General features: G+C 38.3%; 1 protein-coding gene across 2 annotated transcripts in view; it reads left to right on the top strand.

Moving 5' to 3' along the window:
- The window catches only part of Gadl1 (glutamate decarboxylase like 1), a 176,460-nt gene that overhangs the window by 104,141 nt on the left and 53,029 nt on the right, over positions 1 to 19,290 (top strand). For both annotated transcript variants that reach the window (XM_048348605.1, XM_048348606.1), the window contains 2 exons: positions 2,778 to 2,829; positions 19,175 to 19,264. In XM_048348605.1, coding sequence (XP_048204562.1) covers positions 2,778 to 2,829; positions 19,175 to 19,264 — 142 coding nt within the window. The remainder of the gene's footprint in view (positions 1 to 2,777; positions 2,830 to 19,174; positions 19,265 to 19,290) is intronic.

Raw genomic sequence — 19,290 nt, 5'->3', positions numbered from 1 at the left:
CTGGAATGGTGACAGAAGGGATAGTTCTCAAAGCTTCCCTCATCTAGGTAGAGGTAGCCAATGTGTGCTTGCTTACATGCTCCTTTGCAAAAGTTACAGAGCAAGTTGGCTACTGATGGTTCAAATCCTAGCTACTCAGGAGACTGAAATCTGCAGACTATGGTTTGTTCAAAGCCAGCCCAGACAGGAAAGTCCATGAACCTATCTTTTCAAGTTGACCACCAAAAAGCTGGAGGTAGATCAGTGGCATAAGTGGCAGAGCACCAACCTTGAGCAACAAAGCTAAGGGACTGCGCCGAAGCCCCAAGTTCAAGCTCCAATATAGGGGCCAAAATATTAAAAATTACAGAAGGGCTACATCTATGAAACTTTGTAGAGAGGCATAAAAAGAAAGCTGTTTATCCCTAAGGTACAGTGTGCCCTTTTCTCCCTCCCTGAGTGAGCAGACAAGAACAATTTATGGTGCATCCTTTTCTGTTTTACTCTGTGCTCACTACTGCATGTGATAGAGGTTACTTTTGCTTTCTTTAAACATTTCCTTTAAAATGGAATCAAATTATTTGTTTCTCAGTACCTTGCTTTTACCTTCTATTAATATACTGAGAACATCCCTTGGGTTTAATAGAAGTAGATCAAGTCCACTCATCCATTCATTTTACTAGTTACAACATATTACTTTGGGTCACTGTAGTACATTTCAATTCACCATCTCTTAGTTCCTGTATATTAACCTTATTTCTGGTTATTCTCTACAGAATAGATTCACATACAGACCTTTATTTATTTTTAATTATTTTTTGTGCTGGTATTGGGACTTGAATTCAGACCTGGGTGTTGTTCCTTAGCATTTTTACTCAAGGCTTGTGCTCTACCAGTTGAGCCATACTCCTACTTCTGGCTTTTTTTCTGGTAAGTTGGAGATAAGAGCCTCTGGGATTTGTCTGCTCAGTCTAGCTTTGAACTATGATCCTCAGATCTCATCCCCTTAAGTAGCTAGGATAACAAGTATGATGAATCACTGGTACTCAGCCCTTTAGATACAACATACAAATATATCAGTATCATTCCTGTTCATATTTTCCTGATAGACCAGCACAAATTTGCTTTGTTTCATTAAAACATATGAGTATTACTCGTTGTAAAGAATCCATAATGTCTTTCTACAACATCCTCACTAGCATTGAAAGTTGTCACTTTCTAAAGTTTGTTTCTGATCCCACATGGGGAACCTGGCCTAGGCTTGTTGTTTTCATTGACATTTCTTTGGTCAGCATCATCAGTGATTTTTAAGCATCTTTTTCTGATGCTTATTGATCATTGGATTATTATTCTTAAAAAAAATTGCAAGGTACTAAAGGTTCAAAGACCATAGCTACAAAAAATAGCTTGAAAATATTCAGGGGAACTAATATATATGTAGAATATCAAATACTTTGTGAGTCTTGTTTTGTGTGTTTATGTGTGTGTTCACATATTGCTCAAATAAAGGATCCATATTACTAGTTAATATTGATAGCATTTTCCTAAGATTACTTGTATTTCAAAGATGATATCTGTATGGAAGGATCAATTTTAACCATGAGTAAAAACTATGAAAGTAAGTGTGAAAACTATGAAAGGTGAAAACTATGAAAGCCCACATTCTAGAATCACCTTTAGCAAATAATGTTCTAACAAACCCAACTTTGGTTTTTTTTTTTTGTTGTTGTCTGTTTGTTTGTTGTGACAGAACTGAGGTAGACTCACAGAGTCTAACATTTGCTAGGCAATTGCTAGACCACTGGGTGCCCACCCCTCCCCAATACTCCTCTTTATATTCAAGATGGTGTCACAGAAAGCCTGCCCACCTCTGTAGCCTAGTTTGAACCTAACAGTGATTGTCAATCCTCTTTCTCTCTGTTTTGGCCATGGAGATGATTTTGATCTTCTTTGATCTTCAGTTAATTTGCAAGTAGATATTACACATGAAAACCTCTTCTCTACAAGCCAGCAAGGTGGTTAAACTATCCGTGCCAAAACCCTATCAATAATATGCATGTGAAACACATCTTGCAATGTGTCTAGCTTTTCACACTAAGGTTAAAAGCTGATGTTAGCATGTGAGATAGACATCAGTTCATTAAGTTTTTGCTGAGACTAGGAGATTTCAGTAGGCCCAGGAATATCTATTAAAATCCAAAGTTCTGCTTTAGAGTCTAAGTTCTGATTTAGAGTTAAAAAGTTCTTGCAGCCTAAGACTTGTCTCTGCATTACATATAACTATTAGGATTTTGTTTCTGTTTTGTGAGGGTTTGGGCAGTAGTAGACTTGAACTCAGGATATTATATGTGCTAGGTTGGTGAGATCCTACTAAACTATTGTTCCAGCCCAGTTTTACACAGGTTAATTGGAGATGTTTTCTCACTTCTCACTTAGGCATATGCCTGAGCTATGAATTTCCTGGTTTAGACTTCCCATCATTGCTGGGGTGACAAGTGAATATCACACAACCTCTGACTTACCACTGTGGAAATTGAGTCTCTTAGACTTTTCTCCATGGACTGTCCTGGAACCATATCCTTTCAATCTGAGCCTCTCATCTTGGGAAGATAAGACCATGCTACTTTACTCAGCTATATGTTAAGAAGTGTCTTATAAATCCTGGCTGGTGTTAAACTGTGATCCTCCCATTCTCATCATCTCAAGTAGTAGAAATAGCAGTGCTGTCTTATACACGTCATGTTCATGGTGCTTTCAGAATGAATATTATAAATATTCCCATGATTTTTAACTTTTAGGTACCTAGTAGATGAAATCAAGAAAAGAGAAGGTTTCAAGTTACTGATAGAGGTAAGTGACTATGGAATTGTGCTTGTGGTTTTGCCAGTCAACTGTGATGAAGGTGGTAATTCTTTAATCTGTTATATTTCATTGATTTTTGTGTTGGAAACTTAGAAACAACTCATTAGCTTAATTTGTAGAGTCCATTATGCTAATTTACTCTATTAGTGAGTATTTTTTCCTTTGTTAGATTCACAGGGAATACACTTGCCTTTAAGTTTGAAAATTAAAAAGCTCAGTAATAATTACCAAGGATAATACTGAATAAATTATGACCTCTATCTTGATGTATAAATTACATAATGATTTTACTGCAAATATTCATTGTGCTGTAGTGGTGCCTGCATGTGAAAAATCAATTAAGGGAATGTACAGTAATGCATACCCTTTTCTCGTTTTATGAAATAATGAGAGCATATTAGCTTTGGAGCAAAGGGAAAATAAGTCATTTTGTTATTGGTATTGTAGGATTATTTGCAATATTACAAAGATGGTGATTTTTTTTTCCTAAAATATCTGGTAAGAAAATGTGGGGGATATTTTTAACTCCAATTTTTAAGACATAAAGTAAGGTAACTTTTGGTCTTGTTACAGTATATATCTGATAGCAATTTTCAGCCTAATCTAAAATCACCTAGAGATTATAATCTAGCACCTGTTTTACCTATAAGCAAAGTCTAGTTTTCTTTGTCTAATGTTTTACTCAGAAAAAATATATGGAAGCATCACTACCTACTAGGCACAGTGATAACCACCAGGAATACAAGACAGGAGAGGCCACTGTTCCATGGTACTTCATTCTGATAGCTAGTGTGAGGCCCAAAGCAAACAACTTGCCTCAGGGAGAGAGAAGGCAGCAGAAAACAAGCAGGTCTGTGAGATATAACCCAGGATACACACGGTTATCAATATGGGAAATACTATAGCTACAATAAATAGGATACAATCCAACAATTAGAGTGTGCATCGTAAAGGCTCAGGTTGGACGGTTGAGTTGCTTATCTGTGAGCTGAGATCTGAGCAAGCCATCCAGATATTTGAGGGAAAAACATTCCCCCGAAGACTCAGTGAACAATCACAGAGCCTAAAAGCTGGAGACCTCTATAATGTTTGAACTATCCAAAGAAGGTGGTTTAAGCAAGGCAAGGTACAATAGGAGATGGACTTGGAAAGGTGGGCAGAAACAGGATTGGGTGGGTAAAGGAAATCAAGTTAAGTCCTTTGGTTTTTCAGTTCAAGGTCAGACATTGGTGCTATTTTGAGAAGGAGTCTGATTCTACTTTTATTTGTCTTTATTTTTCAGTATGTGTAAGCAGTCATACAAAGGACTTATCATTCAACAAACCACTGTATGAATACAAGGCATTTTGGTCTATGGCACTCATTTCATTATTCTGCCCAATCCCTCTTAACCCTCCTCCCCCCTCAATTTTCTTAATTTAGTAGGATATGTATTAAATTTTATGACTGTATTCTTCCCTTCCTTCTTCTCTCCATTGAGCTACCCCTCTCCATCGACCACACACATCTCTCACCTTTCAAGTACCTGTTTCCTGGTAATCACTTTTTTGGACTGTGACTTTGCCTTTCTAAGGAATTATACCATTTGAATTCTCCCCTGAAAATACCATATTTTGGTTAATTTTGTGTACATTTGCATACAATCTCAGTGTTTACTTGTACATTTATAAATTAATTCTTGCTTCCATAATGAGCGAAAACACCTGCCCTTTGCTTTTCTGGGCCTGATTGACTTCACTTAACATGATTTGTTTCCCCAGGTCCATTCATTTCTTTGTAAATGATGTAATATGATTTTTCCTAATGGATGAGTAAAATTCTATTAATTACATCTATTAAGTACATTTTCTTGATCCATTCATCTAGTGAGGGGCATCTAGACTAATTCCATACCTTGGCTATGGTGAATAGTGCTGTAATGAACAAGATTGTGCTGGTGGCCTTACTGTGTCCTAGTTTGTAATTTGTTGGATAAGTGCTCAAGAGTGGAACTGTTGGATTATTAGGGTAGCTCTATGTTGAGTTTATTAAGGACTCTTCATAATGCTTTTCAGAGTGATTGAACAAGTCCAATCCACAATTAATTTCTTTACACCCACAGCTTTACCAGCTACCCTAACTCCCCCAAACAGATAAACTTTCATACAAGATAAAAGGTACAGATATGAAAAACAGAAACAGAGGATAGGGGACAAAAGCAAAATAACAACCAAAAAACCCTCCTGTTTCCATTTCTTAGAGTTAATTTCAAGAAATATCACTTTATATGATCATATGCACATAGCTATTGAGCCCTTGTGATCCTCTCCTAAGAACATCCTCTGTCTCACTATGCAAATATTTAGAGTCCTATATTATTTATCATATCCAAGTGTAATTTTTTGTCTTTCACCATTCATTGTGTTTACTTTTAGATTCGTAGATACATTCTAATTACCACATATGAAGGACACCATGCAATCTATGTTTCTTTGGATCTGGCTTACTTTGCTTAATATTTTTTCTAGGTCTTTCCATTTCCTTATGAATGATGCAATATCATTCTTTCTGAAGGAAGCATAGAGTTCCATTGTGCATATTTACCACATTCTCTTGGTCCATTCATCTACTGAGGGGCAGCTGGGTTGGTTCCATATCTTAGCTATGATAAATAATGCTGCAATGAACATGATTGCACTGGTAACTTTAGTGTGGCTTTGTTTGTAGTCATTTGGGTAGATGCTCAGGAGTGGGATTGCTGTGTTATAGGGGAGCTCTATGTTTAGTCTTTTGAGGAACCTCCATACTGATTTCCAGATTGGTTGAACAAGTTTACATTCTAATCAACAGTGTAGTAGTGTTCCTTTTGGCCACATCCCCATCCGCTTCTGTTATTTATTTATTTATTTTTGGCCAGTCCTGGGGCTTGGACTCAGGGCCTGAGCACTGTTCCTGGCTTATTCTTGCTCAAGGCTAGCACTCTGCCACTTGAGCCACAGCACCACTTCTGGCCATTTTCTGTATATGTGGTGCTGGGGAATCGAACCCAGGGCCTCATGTATACAAGGCAAGTACTCTTGCCACTAGGCCATATCCTCAGCCCCTCAGCTTCTGTTATGATTAGCCAAAGATGTGTTGGAGGAATATCAATATCAAACTCTATTACAAAGCAGTAGTAAGAAAAACAGCATGGTATTGACACAAGAATAGTCCTGAGGACCCATGGGAAAGAGTAGAAGATCCAGAAATGAGCCCACAGACCTATAGACACCTAATATTTGATAAGTGATCCAAAAACTCAGAATGGAAAAAAGACAACCTCTTCAACAAATGGTGCTGGCAGAACTGGCTAAGCAAAAAACTGAAGCTAGATCACCCTATACCATAATCAATTCCAACTGGACCAAAGACATCAATCAAAGGCCCGATACCCTGAAAACATTACAGGAAGGGATAGGAGAAACACTAGGGCTCCTTGGCATAGGTTGAAACTTCCTAAGTACAGATCTAGAATCACAACAAATCAAAGAAAGACTGCATAATTGGGATTGCATCAAACATGGCAAAGGACATAGCTAGCCAGATAAATTTTTTTAAAGTCCACAGAATGGGAGAAGATTTTTACTAGCTATGTATCACATAATGGCCTCATATCTAAAATGTACTTAGAGCTCAAAAAGTTAAGCCCCACAAGATAAACCTTCAAAGAAACAACTCACTTAATAAATAGGTGAAAGACATAAAGAGACTTCTCAGAAGAAGAAAGAATGACTAATGATCACATAAAGAAATGTTCAACATCTCTGGCCATAAAAGAAATGCAAATCACAACAACACTGAAATTCCACCTCATGCCAGTTAGAATGGCCATTATCAAGAAATCTAAATGTCGTTTGTATTTTTGATGACGATTAATCTAACTGGGGTGGGATCTGTGTTGTTTTGATTTATGTTTTCAATGGCCAGAAATGTTGAGCATTTCTCCATGTGTTTATTGGTCATTTTTACTTCTTCTGAGAAGTCTCTAGCTTATTTGCTTCTATTAATTGATTTGTCAATTCTTTGTTTTGTTTTGTTTTTTTGCGCCAGTCCTGGGCCTTGGACTCAGGGCCTGAGCACTGTCCCTGGCTTCTTCCCGCTCAAGGCTAGCACTCTGCCACTTGAGCCACAGCGCCGCTTCTGACCGTTTTCTGTATATGTGGTGCTGGGGAATCGAACCTAGGGCCTCGTGTATCCGAGGCAGGCACTCTTGCCGCTAGGCTATATCCCCAGCCCGATTTGTCAATTCTTTGAGGAGTGTGTCCCTTAAGCTTTTTCTACATTTGAATATTAGGTCATTGTCTGATGTACAGCCAGCAAAGATCTCCATTCTATAGGGTTTTTTTCTTGTTTACTAGATGCTGTTCTGTGAAGAAACTTCTTAGTTTGATGCAGTTCTATTTATCAATTCTTTCTTTGAATGGTTGAATCCCTAGAACTTTACTCAAAAAGTTCTTGTCTATGCCAAGAAATGCTCATGTTTCTTCTTCTTCTTCTTCTTCTTCTTCTTCTTCTTCTTCTTCTTCTTCTTCTTCTTCTTCTTCTTCTTCTTCTTCTTCTTCTTCTTCTTCTGCTTCTGCTTTTTTTTTTTTTTTGCCAGTCCTGGGGCTTGAACTCAGGGCCTGAGCACTATCCCTGGCTTTCTTTTGCTCAAGGCTAGCACTCTACCACTTGAGCCATTGTGCCACTTCCAGCCTTTTCTGTTTATGTGGTACTGAAGAATCGAACTCAGAGCTTCATGAATGCTAGACAAGCACTCTACGGCTAAGTCACATTCCCAGCCTGCTCCTATTTCTTCTTGCAGTACCTTCATGGTTTCAGATTTTACATTGAGGTCTTTGATCCATTTGAATTGGTATTATTACAGGTGACTACACTGGTGATGATGAGAAAGGATGTGGCGGTGATTAGGGTGAAATGAGGACAAGAAAAGAGCACAGGAGACAAACTGAGAGAGGACTGTAGTAACCCACATGAGGTAGGGTAATGGCCCTCAGGAGGACATGAGAAATGGCAGCTCAGAGAGTATCAAGTGGCTTACTCCATCTACATGGCAGCCATCTGATTAGGTTCTAAAAGCCCAGTGCTTCTGACAACCAGAGAGGCAAAGGAATTCACAGAGTCACATAACTAAGAAGCAAAGGTAAATGTAAAATGTAAGTTATTCCACAGGCAGAGGTCCTGGTGTCTTCCACAGGCCAGTGATAGGAAGAAACATAAAGAATGGGTGCTGGTAATTGCTTAAGGCTCAAAGAGACTAAGAGGTATGACAGTCAAATGTAGGATGGAGATCTTCTTGGAATTCTAATTTGAACAAATCAACTATGAAAAAAATTAGAGTTGTTAGGGCATTTTGAATATGAACTGGACATTAGAGGATATCCAGAGACCATTGATAATTGTGTTAGTCATAATAATGGCATTATCACAATGTCCCCTGTCTGTTTCTACAATTTATAGAGACACCTACTTAATCATGTTGAGAATCACTATCACATGATTTCCTTAAATCAAATTTGAGTCTTTGAGTCTATCTGTCTATCATATATATGTATACGTATATGTACATATATATGCTGATATATATGTATGTATATATATGAACTTGATAAGCAAGCACCACTTAAGTCATGCCCAGTCCTTTCACGTTTAGTTTGTTTTTCAGATAGACTCTCACACTTTTCCTGAGCCAGCCTTGTCCTGTGATGCTCCTGTTTTCTGCTTCCTGAGTCTCTGGAATTACAAATGTAGGCCAACAAGCCTGGCCTACTTCCCAAATTTGAGTTTCTTTATTTCTTTGGTGATGGAACATATAGTATTTATGGAAAGTACTGCACATTATAGGACTGCATGGTCTTTTGATAGAGATGAGAGAGAAAAAGTGATGAAAATAGATAAAACATTGTTTACATGTTCTTCATAAAGACTGAGAAAAATTAGAAAGAAACTCACTACCATCATTTTTACAAAGTTACTTTCATACTCTTATGAAGAAAGTTAAGGTAGTACTAGTAGTACTAGTACTGGGTCTTGAACTCATGGCCTGGCACTCTCACTTGATTTTTGTGCTCAATGTTGGCACTCTAGCACCTGAGCCACACTTCGACTTCTGACTTTTTGTGGTTAATTAGTGGTAAGAGCCTCTCATATTAGTTGTGTGGCCTGGCTTTAATCCCTGATACACAGATCTCAGCTTCCTGCCTAGCTAGCATAAGAGGTATGAGCCATCAGGGCCCAGCCAAAGGCAGGTATTAATCATTAGGAAAGCTTCTGCCCTTGAATGTGCCTTTCTGAGAGAACCACCTCCAAAATTACTACTATAGGTTTTAGTTTTGGGTTGTTTTTTCTGCTGCTGATGGAACCCAGGACCTTGTACATGCACATGCCCTACCACTGAGCCTGGTCCCTGTTGTAGGAGTTTTTGCATTGGATCTGCATATTCTTTTCTCATTTTGTTTTCATGAATAAAGACAATTCAATCTTGTATTTCACATATAAGTATCAAGTTGATGGGAGAGGATGAGGTGGTAGGGACAGAGAGAAAGAAAGTTGTTTAGAAGGTAATTACAAGAATATTAAATATTACCCAGAAAATAGTGAATGAACACAACAAAATAGTAGCTAATACTTGAATATCTCTTTTCTTAAAAAGAGTAAAAGTCACAGATACCTTCTTTTAAAATGATTGAAAGTTATCATTTCAAATAAAGTCTGCATTATTCATAGTCTCCTGAAACTCCTATCTGTTTTCATCTGCATTGGGCCTAAGATCTAACAGCTGTTTTTCCTAGAGGTATACTCATTCTTATGCTATGAGTCAAATACTTCATTGCAATCTCTTGGGAGGGTCCTAATTATTCAATTTTTGTTTTTTCCCCCAAGTTCTGCAGTAGAAATAGTTATTTAGAGTGCACACACATTCCAAATGTGAAGGATCTTCCAAGACACATAGGTGGTATCCTGCCCATGCCAGGTGCCTCTCTTGATAGCACTGTAACAGGGACAGAGTTCTGTTTGCAGAGAATTCATCAGTTCATTCTGCTTACAGCAAGATCTGATTATTCATGTCCTAGCAACTATTAATCATTACTTTGTGGCACCAACACTTTGTGACTCATCTTGCATAGTTATCTTGTTATATGGGTTTTTTTTTTTTTTTTTTTTTTTGCCAATCCTGGGGCTTGAACTCAGGCCCTGACTGTCCCAGAGCTTCTTCTTGCTCAAGGCTAGCACTCTACTACTTGAGCCACAGTGCCACTTCCAGCCTTTTCTGTTTATGTGGTACAGAGGAATCAAACTCAGGGCTTCATACATGCTAAGCAAGCACTCTACCACTAAGCTGCATAGTTTTATGAGATCACAACAGCTTATTCATTGCTAAATCTAGCAAATAGTCTTTGATCTTCTTAGTCTTCTAAAGCATTTTACAATATCTTGGCTTCTTTGGCTTTTCTCAGGTTCTATGCTTTTCATGTGACTTTTTCTTCTCATTCTTTATGTAAATTTCTCATCATCTTAATATCATTTAGTATTCTTCCTTACTCGTTCAACTTTTTTTCTTTATTCTATCCACATAGTTTTCCTAAAACATTTATCCACATATAGAGTTTTGTAGCATTTTGCTATAGTCAGTCTTGCTCAGTCTCTCACTCCCGCTCTTTCTCCTTATATAGAGAAAGAAAGAAAGAAAAATAGATAGCTAGATAGATAAATAGATATAAAAGTATAAAAGCAAGTATGGATATTGTATATATTTATATATAATCCATTATACATAAAATCTATACTTGCTTTTTCCTATAACCTCTAGTCTTTTGTATGTGGGTATGTCACCTATGGTTTAGTTTTCACCTAAACCATAGGCACCTCAATTCTGACATATTTTGAGGGTACTTGGGCTTGAACCCTGTGCTCATAATTCTCACTTGAGTTTTTTATTCATGGTTGGAACACTACTCCTTGAACTATATCTCTACCTCCAACTTTTTGCTGGTTAATTGAAGATCAGTCTCAAGGACTTTTCTGCCTTGGCTGGCTCTCAACCTCCTCAATTTTCAGATCTCAGAGTCCTGAGTAATTAGGATTATGAAATGATCCATTGACACTTTGTTTAAAGATTTATATGTAATTTTTTCTCTTGTGGTACCAGGTATTAAACTCAGGGCCTCATGCTTGCTAGGCAAGTCCTCTACCACTTAAGCCTTACCCTCTAGTCTATACCTGCCACTTCTAAAGCTGAAATGTGTCAATTTTCTTACCAATTTCTACTTTCTTCTTTTGACCCATCAGGCCTCAGGCTGGCACTGCCCCGCTCCCAGGCTGAGCCCCCTCCAGGCATCCTCCACATTGCAGCCTGAGTGGCTTTCTCAAAGGAAACTTTCCTTTGGTGCAGTGCTGCTCTGACTACACATTACACCAGGACCAATCCCTGAACTTCCAAGTGTAGCCTAGGAGGAAGACCATTGTGAAATACCTTTGTCTTTATTTCCAGCCCGGCCCTTCTTTGTCCTCTGGTCTAAATGGTGTCAATGTCACCCTTTGAACATGCTTACTCATTCCCCCCACCCACCCACTTGCTCACTTTTTCTTAATTTTTCACTTAATGATAGTGTTCTACAGCTTGAGCCAAAGCTCCACTTCTTGATTTTTGGTAGCTAATTGGAAATCATCATCTCACTGACTTTCCTGCCCTAGATGGCTTCAAATTGCAACTCTCCAATCAATCTTCAGATCACAACCTCCCAAGTAGCTAGGATTACAGGCATGAGTCACTGATGCCTGGCTAAAATCTTCCCCTTGTTCCTTCCATTGTAACCTAATTGCTCAACAACTTCTTTTAATTCTTTAAGTTTCTGGGGCAAATATGGTGTAAGCCATTCTCATTGCAGTGTCTAGGTCAGTGTCTAAAGCCTAGAAAATTTGGTGTACTATGTTGAACAGTTTGGTTACCTCCTTCAGATACTGGGTAAAATTAGTAATTTTAGTGTTCTTCAAATATGTTACCCAGAAATTAGCATAGTGTTGTGTCTCAACTAATGCAAATGTTAATGAAGCTACTCATCTACATGAAAAGGGAATCTTTCTGTAAGCTTATCCCCACACAATTATAGGGAATGGATGCCTTCTGTGGACTGGATCTGGTAGCAGCTACTAGAAATGAATTATATGCTTGTTAAGCCAACTATATAGTACAGACAGCATCTTCTCCATGTACAGTTGAGGAAGCAAAAACAAGGATATTTGACATTTGTCCAAGCATAGACCTTTGAATCTGGAATTCTCATCCATAGCTTGTGACTCACAGTTTCTGGCCCCCAGGTGCTCCCTTGAAAATTTTTTAACAGGCCCATTCTGAGTTTAAGCCATAGGATGTCCAGAGTTAGTTAAAACCTACTCTGTTAGCTTTTTATTCAGACTCTATTTGCATAATAGATAATTTGAATATTTGTGCTAGAGATTCATTTATTCTTACTAAAATGTATTGTGTTAGCTTTTTGATTGCTGTTATTCTGGTTGAATGGCCTTGCAAACAAAGGGGATGACTCGTCTTACAGACTGACCTGCTGCCTCTAGGTGGCCATTTAGTATTGACCAAGTTGTCTCCTTTCATTTGCTCAGTAATCCTTCCTGACATTGACGTCAAAACATTACAGAATCTTTTTTATTTTCTTTTTATTTGAAAACCAGGATAATATGTCTTCAACTCACCTTCACACTTTGGAAATTATAACAAAGTACTTGTTGCCACAGGGTTTTATATCCTTCATTGTCAACAGGTCCTTTCCATGCCTTATCCACTTTATGACTTTTAGAGAATACAGACTAAATGTGTCACTAAGATTCCTAAGAGATCAAACTTTCCTATACAAAGGAGTTTAGATTAAGTGCCATGTGAATGGATGTGCTCTGAAAATAACTCATTAATACTTTCTTTTCTTGAAGAAAGTCACTATATGAAATATAAAATTACAAAGCCAAGGAGTCAGGAAAAACTCAAACACCTTCTTTGTGAACATTCTAAGATATTATTGTCAACTTTTAATAATTTTGAAAATGAGGAAAATGAAGGTTTTTCACAAAATGGAACATCAATTTGCTTTCAATTAAAGGGAGTGTCAGAAGAGCATCCCCAATTTGCAGGCATCCTTCCCCTGATATGATGCCATTCCAAAAGAGATTGCTGGGGCAAAAGCCATCTCAGATGTCACTACCAAAATACCTAGACCAAAAGAAACTATTGAAGGAAATATATTTAAAATGTCTAAGTCCTAACATGAACTATTGAATCTACCATAGCAAATAAAGCTGTTTTAAGGTACTTTTATGCAAATGAAGATGAGTAAAATATTTGATGAACAAAACACTTGATCAAGGTCCATTCAGAGTCTATTTGGAAGAAAAAAACATTGTTCACTATTTGCATGTGTGCATGTGTATATACATGTATATACATGAATATACATATGTGCATATATGCATGCATGTACACATAACATGTATGTGTAATTATGTATGATGTGTGTATGTGTTCGTATATTTGTGCATGTATGTGTGTATGTATGTATCTTTACATATAAGTATATAAAGAGCCATTAACAGAGAATTGGAGTCCTGAGGGATTATCTCATAGGAAAAAAAAACAGCACTTTAAAAATGTGCAGGAATAACTATAAATACATGTATGTATACACCTGTAAGTAGAGCACTCCTGGAAAACAGAGGCTCTGAGAAAGAGACTACATCTGTGCAAGGATGAGATCTAATCTCTTTGGAGGCAGTGTGACTGGCAGGCAGGGAGTTTACTGGGCTGCCTCTGGTGAGGCTCACTGGCAGTATACCCCTTGAAGGCCATGGAAGCCACTGCATGCTATTCACAGGAAACATGGGAGATGCCTTGTTGGTGATATGAATGTACACAGGTGAGACCACCTGAGGGGAAAAAGCCAGGAGCATTAGTCATGAGCTCCAATCTGCTGCTGGTTTGCTTCCTTGCCCTTGAAAGGGAGCAGCTGCTTACAGCTATTATCTGTAAACAAACACCACAAAATCTGCAGGAGACCTCTTAAGACATCTACAACAGACTGGGAGGAGGAACACCTTTCTTCTCTAGAATCCTTTAATGATGACGTTTAAGAAAGACCTGGATAAGGAAGAACATACTTATATCACCTACCTTCATTATTGCAGGACACCAAGAAAGGCTGGGTTTGGAGTTTACAGGCTATATAATTAAAAGGGATACAGTGGTGTGTGGGGAAAATTGTTGATGTAAAGACACACATTTCTAGAATCTACTGGAAAATAGTTAACTATATTTTTCCTCTAATTCCTAATCAGTCATAGTTTCTTTATTTGGAAAGACTTTAAATAATTTAAAGAAACCAAGTCAATTATAATTCAGAAATCAAAAATAAATTGTTATGGAATTGTAAAAAACAAAACAAAACAATACACTACTGTAGTTTCATGATAAATGTTTGTGAAAACTGAGTTGAGTTACATAATACTTTATTTTTAGCTATCTGTAGTTTGAAGATTTATAGCTCTTTTTCTTTATCAAATGCAATGAGAATGTTAAAATTTTCAAAGATGAGCAGATGAAGAACTTATCTTGTTGAGCTGGAATGATTCCTGAGCATTATCTTATGATATAAAATCCACAAAAAATGAAACTGTGTAATACCAGTTTTGAGCTTAAGATAAAAGATGACAGCTATTTCCTTTTTCTTTTATTTTTTCTTTCAAATTTTTATTGTCAAAATGTGATACAGGGGGGTTACAGATTTGTATGAAAGGCAGTGAGTACATTTCTTGTTCTACTTGTTACCTCTTCCCTCATTTCCCACCTTCCCCCTCCCTCTTTCCTTCTCCCCCTAAGAGTTGTGCAGTTGGTTTACACCAAATGGTTTCTAAGTGTTGCTTTTTGAATGGTTTATCTTTTTGTTTTTTGTCTCTTGATTTTGGTATTCTCTCTCCCTTCCCCAGTTCTTTTACCCATATCGGACAATATCCAGTGTACTCAGATATAGTATAGTGGTAGCGAGAGTACAGCCACAGGAAGGGACTACAAGAGAAACAAAAACCAGACAAACCACTCAGTCAAACAAACTGACAAGGAAAAAGAGAGAAAAAAGTAGTACGAGTTCACATGGCATGTTGAGAATAATTACAACAATGGTATAACTCTTGTTTTCATAATGTGGAGTTCATTTCACTTGCATCTTCTTATGTAGTCATATGGGTGTAGTTATTTTGGTCTTCTACCATGATTAGCCTATTGCTGTACTAGCTATTCCCTATGAGGGAAACCATAGAGTCCACATTTCTTTGGATTTGGCTCACTTCACTTAGTATAATTTTTTTCCAAGTCCTTCCATTTTCTTTCTAATGAGTCAATGTCATTCCTTCTGATGGAGGCATAGAATTCCATTGTGTATATGTACCATATTTTCCTGATCCACTTGTCTACTGAGGGGCATCTAGCTTGGTTCCATGTTTTAGCAATGACAAGTTGTGTTGCGATGAACAAGGTTGTACTGGTGGCTTGCTTGTAGTCTTTTGGGTAGATGCCCAAAAGTGGGGCTGCTGGGTTGTAGGGGAACTCTATGTTTAGCCTTCTTAGGAACCTCCACACTGCTTTCCAGAGGTTTTAAACAAATTTGCATTCCCACTAACAATGTAGTAGAGTTCCCTTTTGGCCACATCCTCTCCAGCATTTTTAGTATTAGATTTCTTGATAATAGACATTCTTACTGGGGTGAGGTGGTATCTCAATGTTTTGATTTGCATTTCTTTTCTGACCAGTGATGTGGAGCACTTTTTTATGTGACTCTTGGCCATTCTCATTTCCTCTTCAGAGAAGTCTCTATTTAGGTCTTTAGCCCATTTGTTGAAAGGGCTGTTGGTTCTTTGTTTGTTTTGGAGGAATTTAACTTTTTGAGTTCTGTGTATATTTTAGGTATCAGGCCTTTGTCCATTGTATGGCTGGTGAAGATCTTTTCCCAATCTGTGGGCTTTCTATTTATCTTGGGAGCTATATCCTTTGTCCTGCAGAAGGTCTGAAGTTTGATACAGTCCCACTTGTCTAGCCTTTCTTTGATTTGTTGGCTTTCTGGGCCTTTGGTGAGGAAGTTTCTTCCAGTGCCAAGGAGTCCTAGAGTTCCTCCTCCTCCTCCTCCTCCAGTCCTGAGCCCTTGGACTCAGGGCCTGAGCATTTTCTCTGGCTTCTTTTTGCTCAAGGCTAGCACTCTACCACTTGAGCCACAGTGTCACCTCTGGCCGTTTTCTATATATGAGGTGCTGGGGAATTGAACCCAGGCCTTCAGGTATACAAGGCAAGAACCCTTGCCCCTAGGCCATATTCCCAGACCTCCTATTTCTTCTTGTAGAGTTTTCAGGATGTCTGATTTTATTTCCAGGTCTTTGATCCATTTGGAGTTGATTTTTGTGCAGGGTGATATATAGGGGTCTAGTTTCAGTTTGTTACAGGTGTTGACCCAGTTTTGCCAGCACCATTTGTTGAAGAGGCTGTCTTTGTTCCAACCTATATTTTTAGCTTCTTTGTCAAAGATTAGGTAGCTATAGGTCTGTTGGTTCATTTCTGGGTCTTCAGTTCTGTCCCATTGGTCCTCAGGCTTGTTCTTGTGCCAGTACCAGGCTGTTTTTATTACTATAGCTTTATAGTACAATTTAAAGTTTGGTATTGATATTTCTCCTGCACTGTTCTTTGTACTTAGGATTGTTTTTGCTATTTGGGGTTTTTTAATTGTTCCATGTGAATTTCTTAATTGCTTCAAAAAGAAATCACACCAAGATTGTAACAGAGGGGCTGGGGATATAGCCTAGTGGCAAGAGTGCCTGCCTCGGATACACGAGGCCCTAGGTTCGATTCCCCAGCACCACATATACAGAAAACGGCCAGAAGCGGCGCTGTGGCTCAAGTGGCAGAGTGCTAGCCTTGAGCGGGAAGAAGCCAGGGACAGTGCTCAGGCCCTGAGTCCAAGGCCCAGGACTGGCCCAAAAAAAAAAAAAAAAAAAAAAAGATTGTAACAGAATACAGTAGAGCTACTGTATATGGGGCTCAGGGCTGGTCTTTACTTCCAAAGTGTAATCTGTGGGTACACCAAATCTGCTGCTATACCTCCAAAAAGAGAGGGAACTTACCTGTCTAGGTCTGTGTAAAGAATAGCACAACCGGACCTGATAAGTTCTGGTTCAGGTTCTAGACTGTGCCAAAGGGGGCTATCAGACTAGCATTCCAAATCCAAATGGGCAGAAAAAACACAAAAAGTATGGCAAGACAAGGAAACTCATCACTTACTCAAAACAAACAGGAAACAGAATATTCAATTGAAATCCCAGAGAACAGCCCTCAAAATGCTCCACCAACTATGCTGATAAAAATGATAAAGGAAAAGTTTGAGTCTCTCCATACAAGCATCCTAGAGAGTAAGGAGGTGAACCAAAAAATAATTCATGAATGTGATGAGTCCAATTGTAAGTTAAAACAGGACTTCATGGCCTCCACAAACAGAATGATACATGAACTCCAACAGAAAGAAAAAGAGTCCTTTGAAAAGATTACTACTCAGCTAAAAGAGATTAGAGACAGCACCCAGAATCAAATCAATGAAGTAAGGAAGTCCATACAGGACCTAAGAGAGAGTTATAGCAGAGACATGGAAGCCATCAAGAAAGATCAATCTGAAGGTAGAGAGATAAAAAACCAAGTTGTAAGTTTAGGGAGCAGACTGGATGATGCAGAAGATCAAATTTCAAGAATTGAGGAGAGCCTAGACATTATGGAGAAAGAACAAAAAACAATACAAAATCAATCCCCAAATCAAGACAGATCACTTCAGGAGCTTCAAGACACAATCAGGAGGCCCAATATAAGACTAATAGGTATTGAAGAAAACCTAGAAAAAGAAGTCAATGGAATAGGCAACCTATTATCAGAATATTTCTTTTTCCTAAAATACTTGGAACTCTATACTGACACCAAGGCATAATTCTCTGGTCTGTGGCAACTATTATATCATTGGTTATTATCTACAAACTATATTTGTAGTGGGAAATTCAGAGTCATTTCAAATACTGCCAGTGCTAAGTATCATATGAGGAAGAAAGATGCAGGTCATAATCTGTGCAATGTGTCTCATTTGTGAATTCCCAACATAATATCCCCAATTACCTAGTCAATGAATATAAGTTTGTGATTGCCTTTGACATGGCACAAATTGTGTTGTACTTCACTGAGCACAAAGCCTGGCCTCTGTAACAATGATTGAGTTACAGTCTGTTTAGGACTTTGTCTCCTGTCTAACCAAATCATGTCTGATAGAAAAGTGATGTCATAGAAAATATAGCCCAGTCAGAGTTTTCCACATAGATTGCACAACAGCAGTTTCAGAATCACCCAACAACTTTCAGGAGATAAGTTTGTTGGTCTTTTCTAGAATAGGTTTAGTAAAAATGTGGGCATTTAGAGCTTAGGAATTCAGATTCTGTATTTTGTTGTTGTTTTTTTTTGTTTGTTTGTTTTTGGCCAGTCCTGGGGCTTGGACTCAGGGCCTGAGCACTGTCCCTGGCTTCTTATTGCTCAAGGCTAGCACTCTGCCACTTGAGCCACAGCACCACTTCTGGCCATTTTCTGTATATGTAGTGCTGGGGAATTGAACCCAGGGTCTCATGTATACGATGCAAGCACTCTTGCCACTAGGCCATATCCCCAGCCCTCAGATTCTGCATTTTGATCAGGCTCCTGACTGAACTCTATTCAAGGTGTCAGGCCTTCCCATGCACCCCAGGTCAGAACTGGCTAGAGTCATGACAATACTGGCTAATGAAACCCTAGCACATCATGTGATAACAAATCAGAGGGGCCTTCCCATTTGTCAGTTGTAGCTAGAACAGGAGGCCATTCAGGGTTGTCTAAAAAAGAAAAATAATCATTAGAATGAAGTGGTGGTCTGAAGAATATCTTAAGGACCAGAGTTGAGGAGGGAGGAACAGTGCAATCACTGAGCGCATGTATATCATTCATTAGCTGAATAAGCTCCAAGCTTTTCTTTCCTGATCAATATCCAGTTTCTACTTAGAGGGAAGAGAACCATTGAAGTGCAAATGATAAAGAAAAAAAATAATAAACTTTTATCAAAATTTAGGCAGAATGGGTGCAGACTCCATAGGATTCTGATGTGGTATCAATGTTAGAGACACATGATAACTTTTAGAGAGACTAAGGGTTTAATTGCTTTCTCAAATGAATCTTGGGATGACAAAACAACTTTCCCATTATTTTCTTCATCCTCAGCCTGAATTCACCAATGTTTGCTTTTGGTACATTCCACCAAGCCTTAGAGAAATGGAAGAAGGACCTCAATTCTGGGAGAATCTTAATTTGGTGAGTAACATGCATTGTGTTTTCCC

Source organism: Perognathus longimembris, chromosome 6 (genome assembly GCF_023159225.1).
Source record: "Perognathus longimembris pacificus isolate PPM17 chromosome 6, ASM2315922v1, whole genome shotgun sequence".
NCBI lineage: Eukaryota > Metazoa > Chordata > Mammalia > Rodentia > Heteromyidae > Perognathus > Perognathus longimembris.
This window is presented reverse-complemented; position numbering and strand designations above follow the sequence as displayed.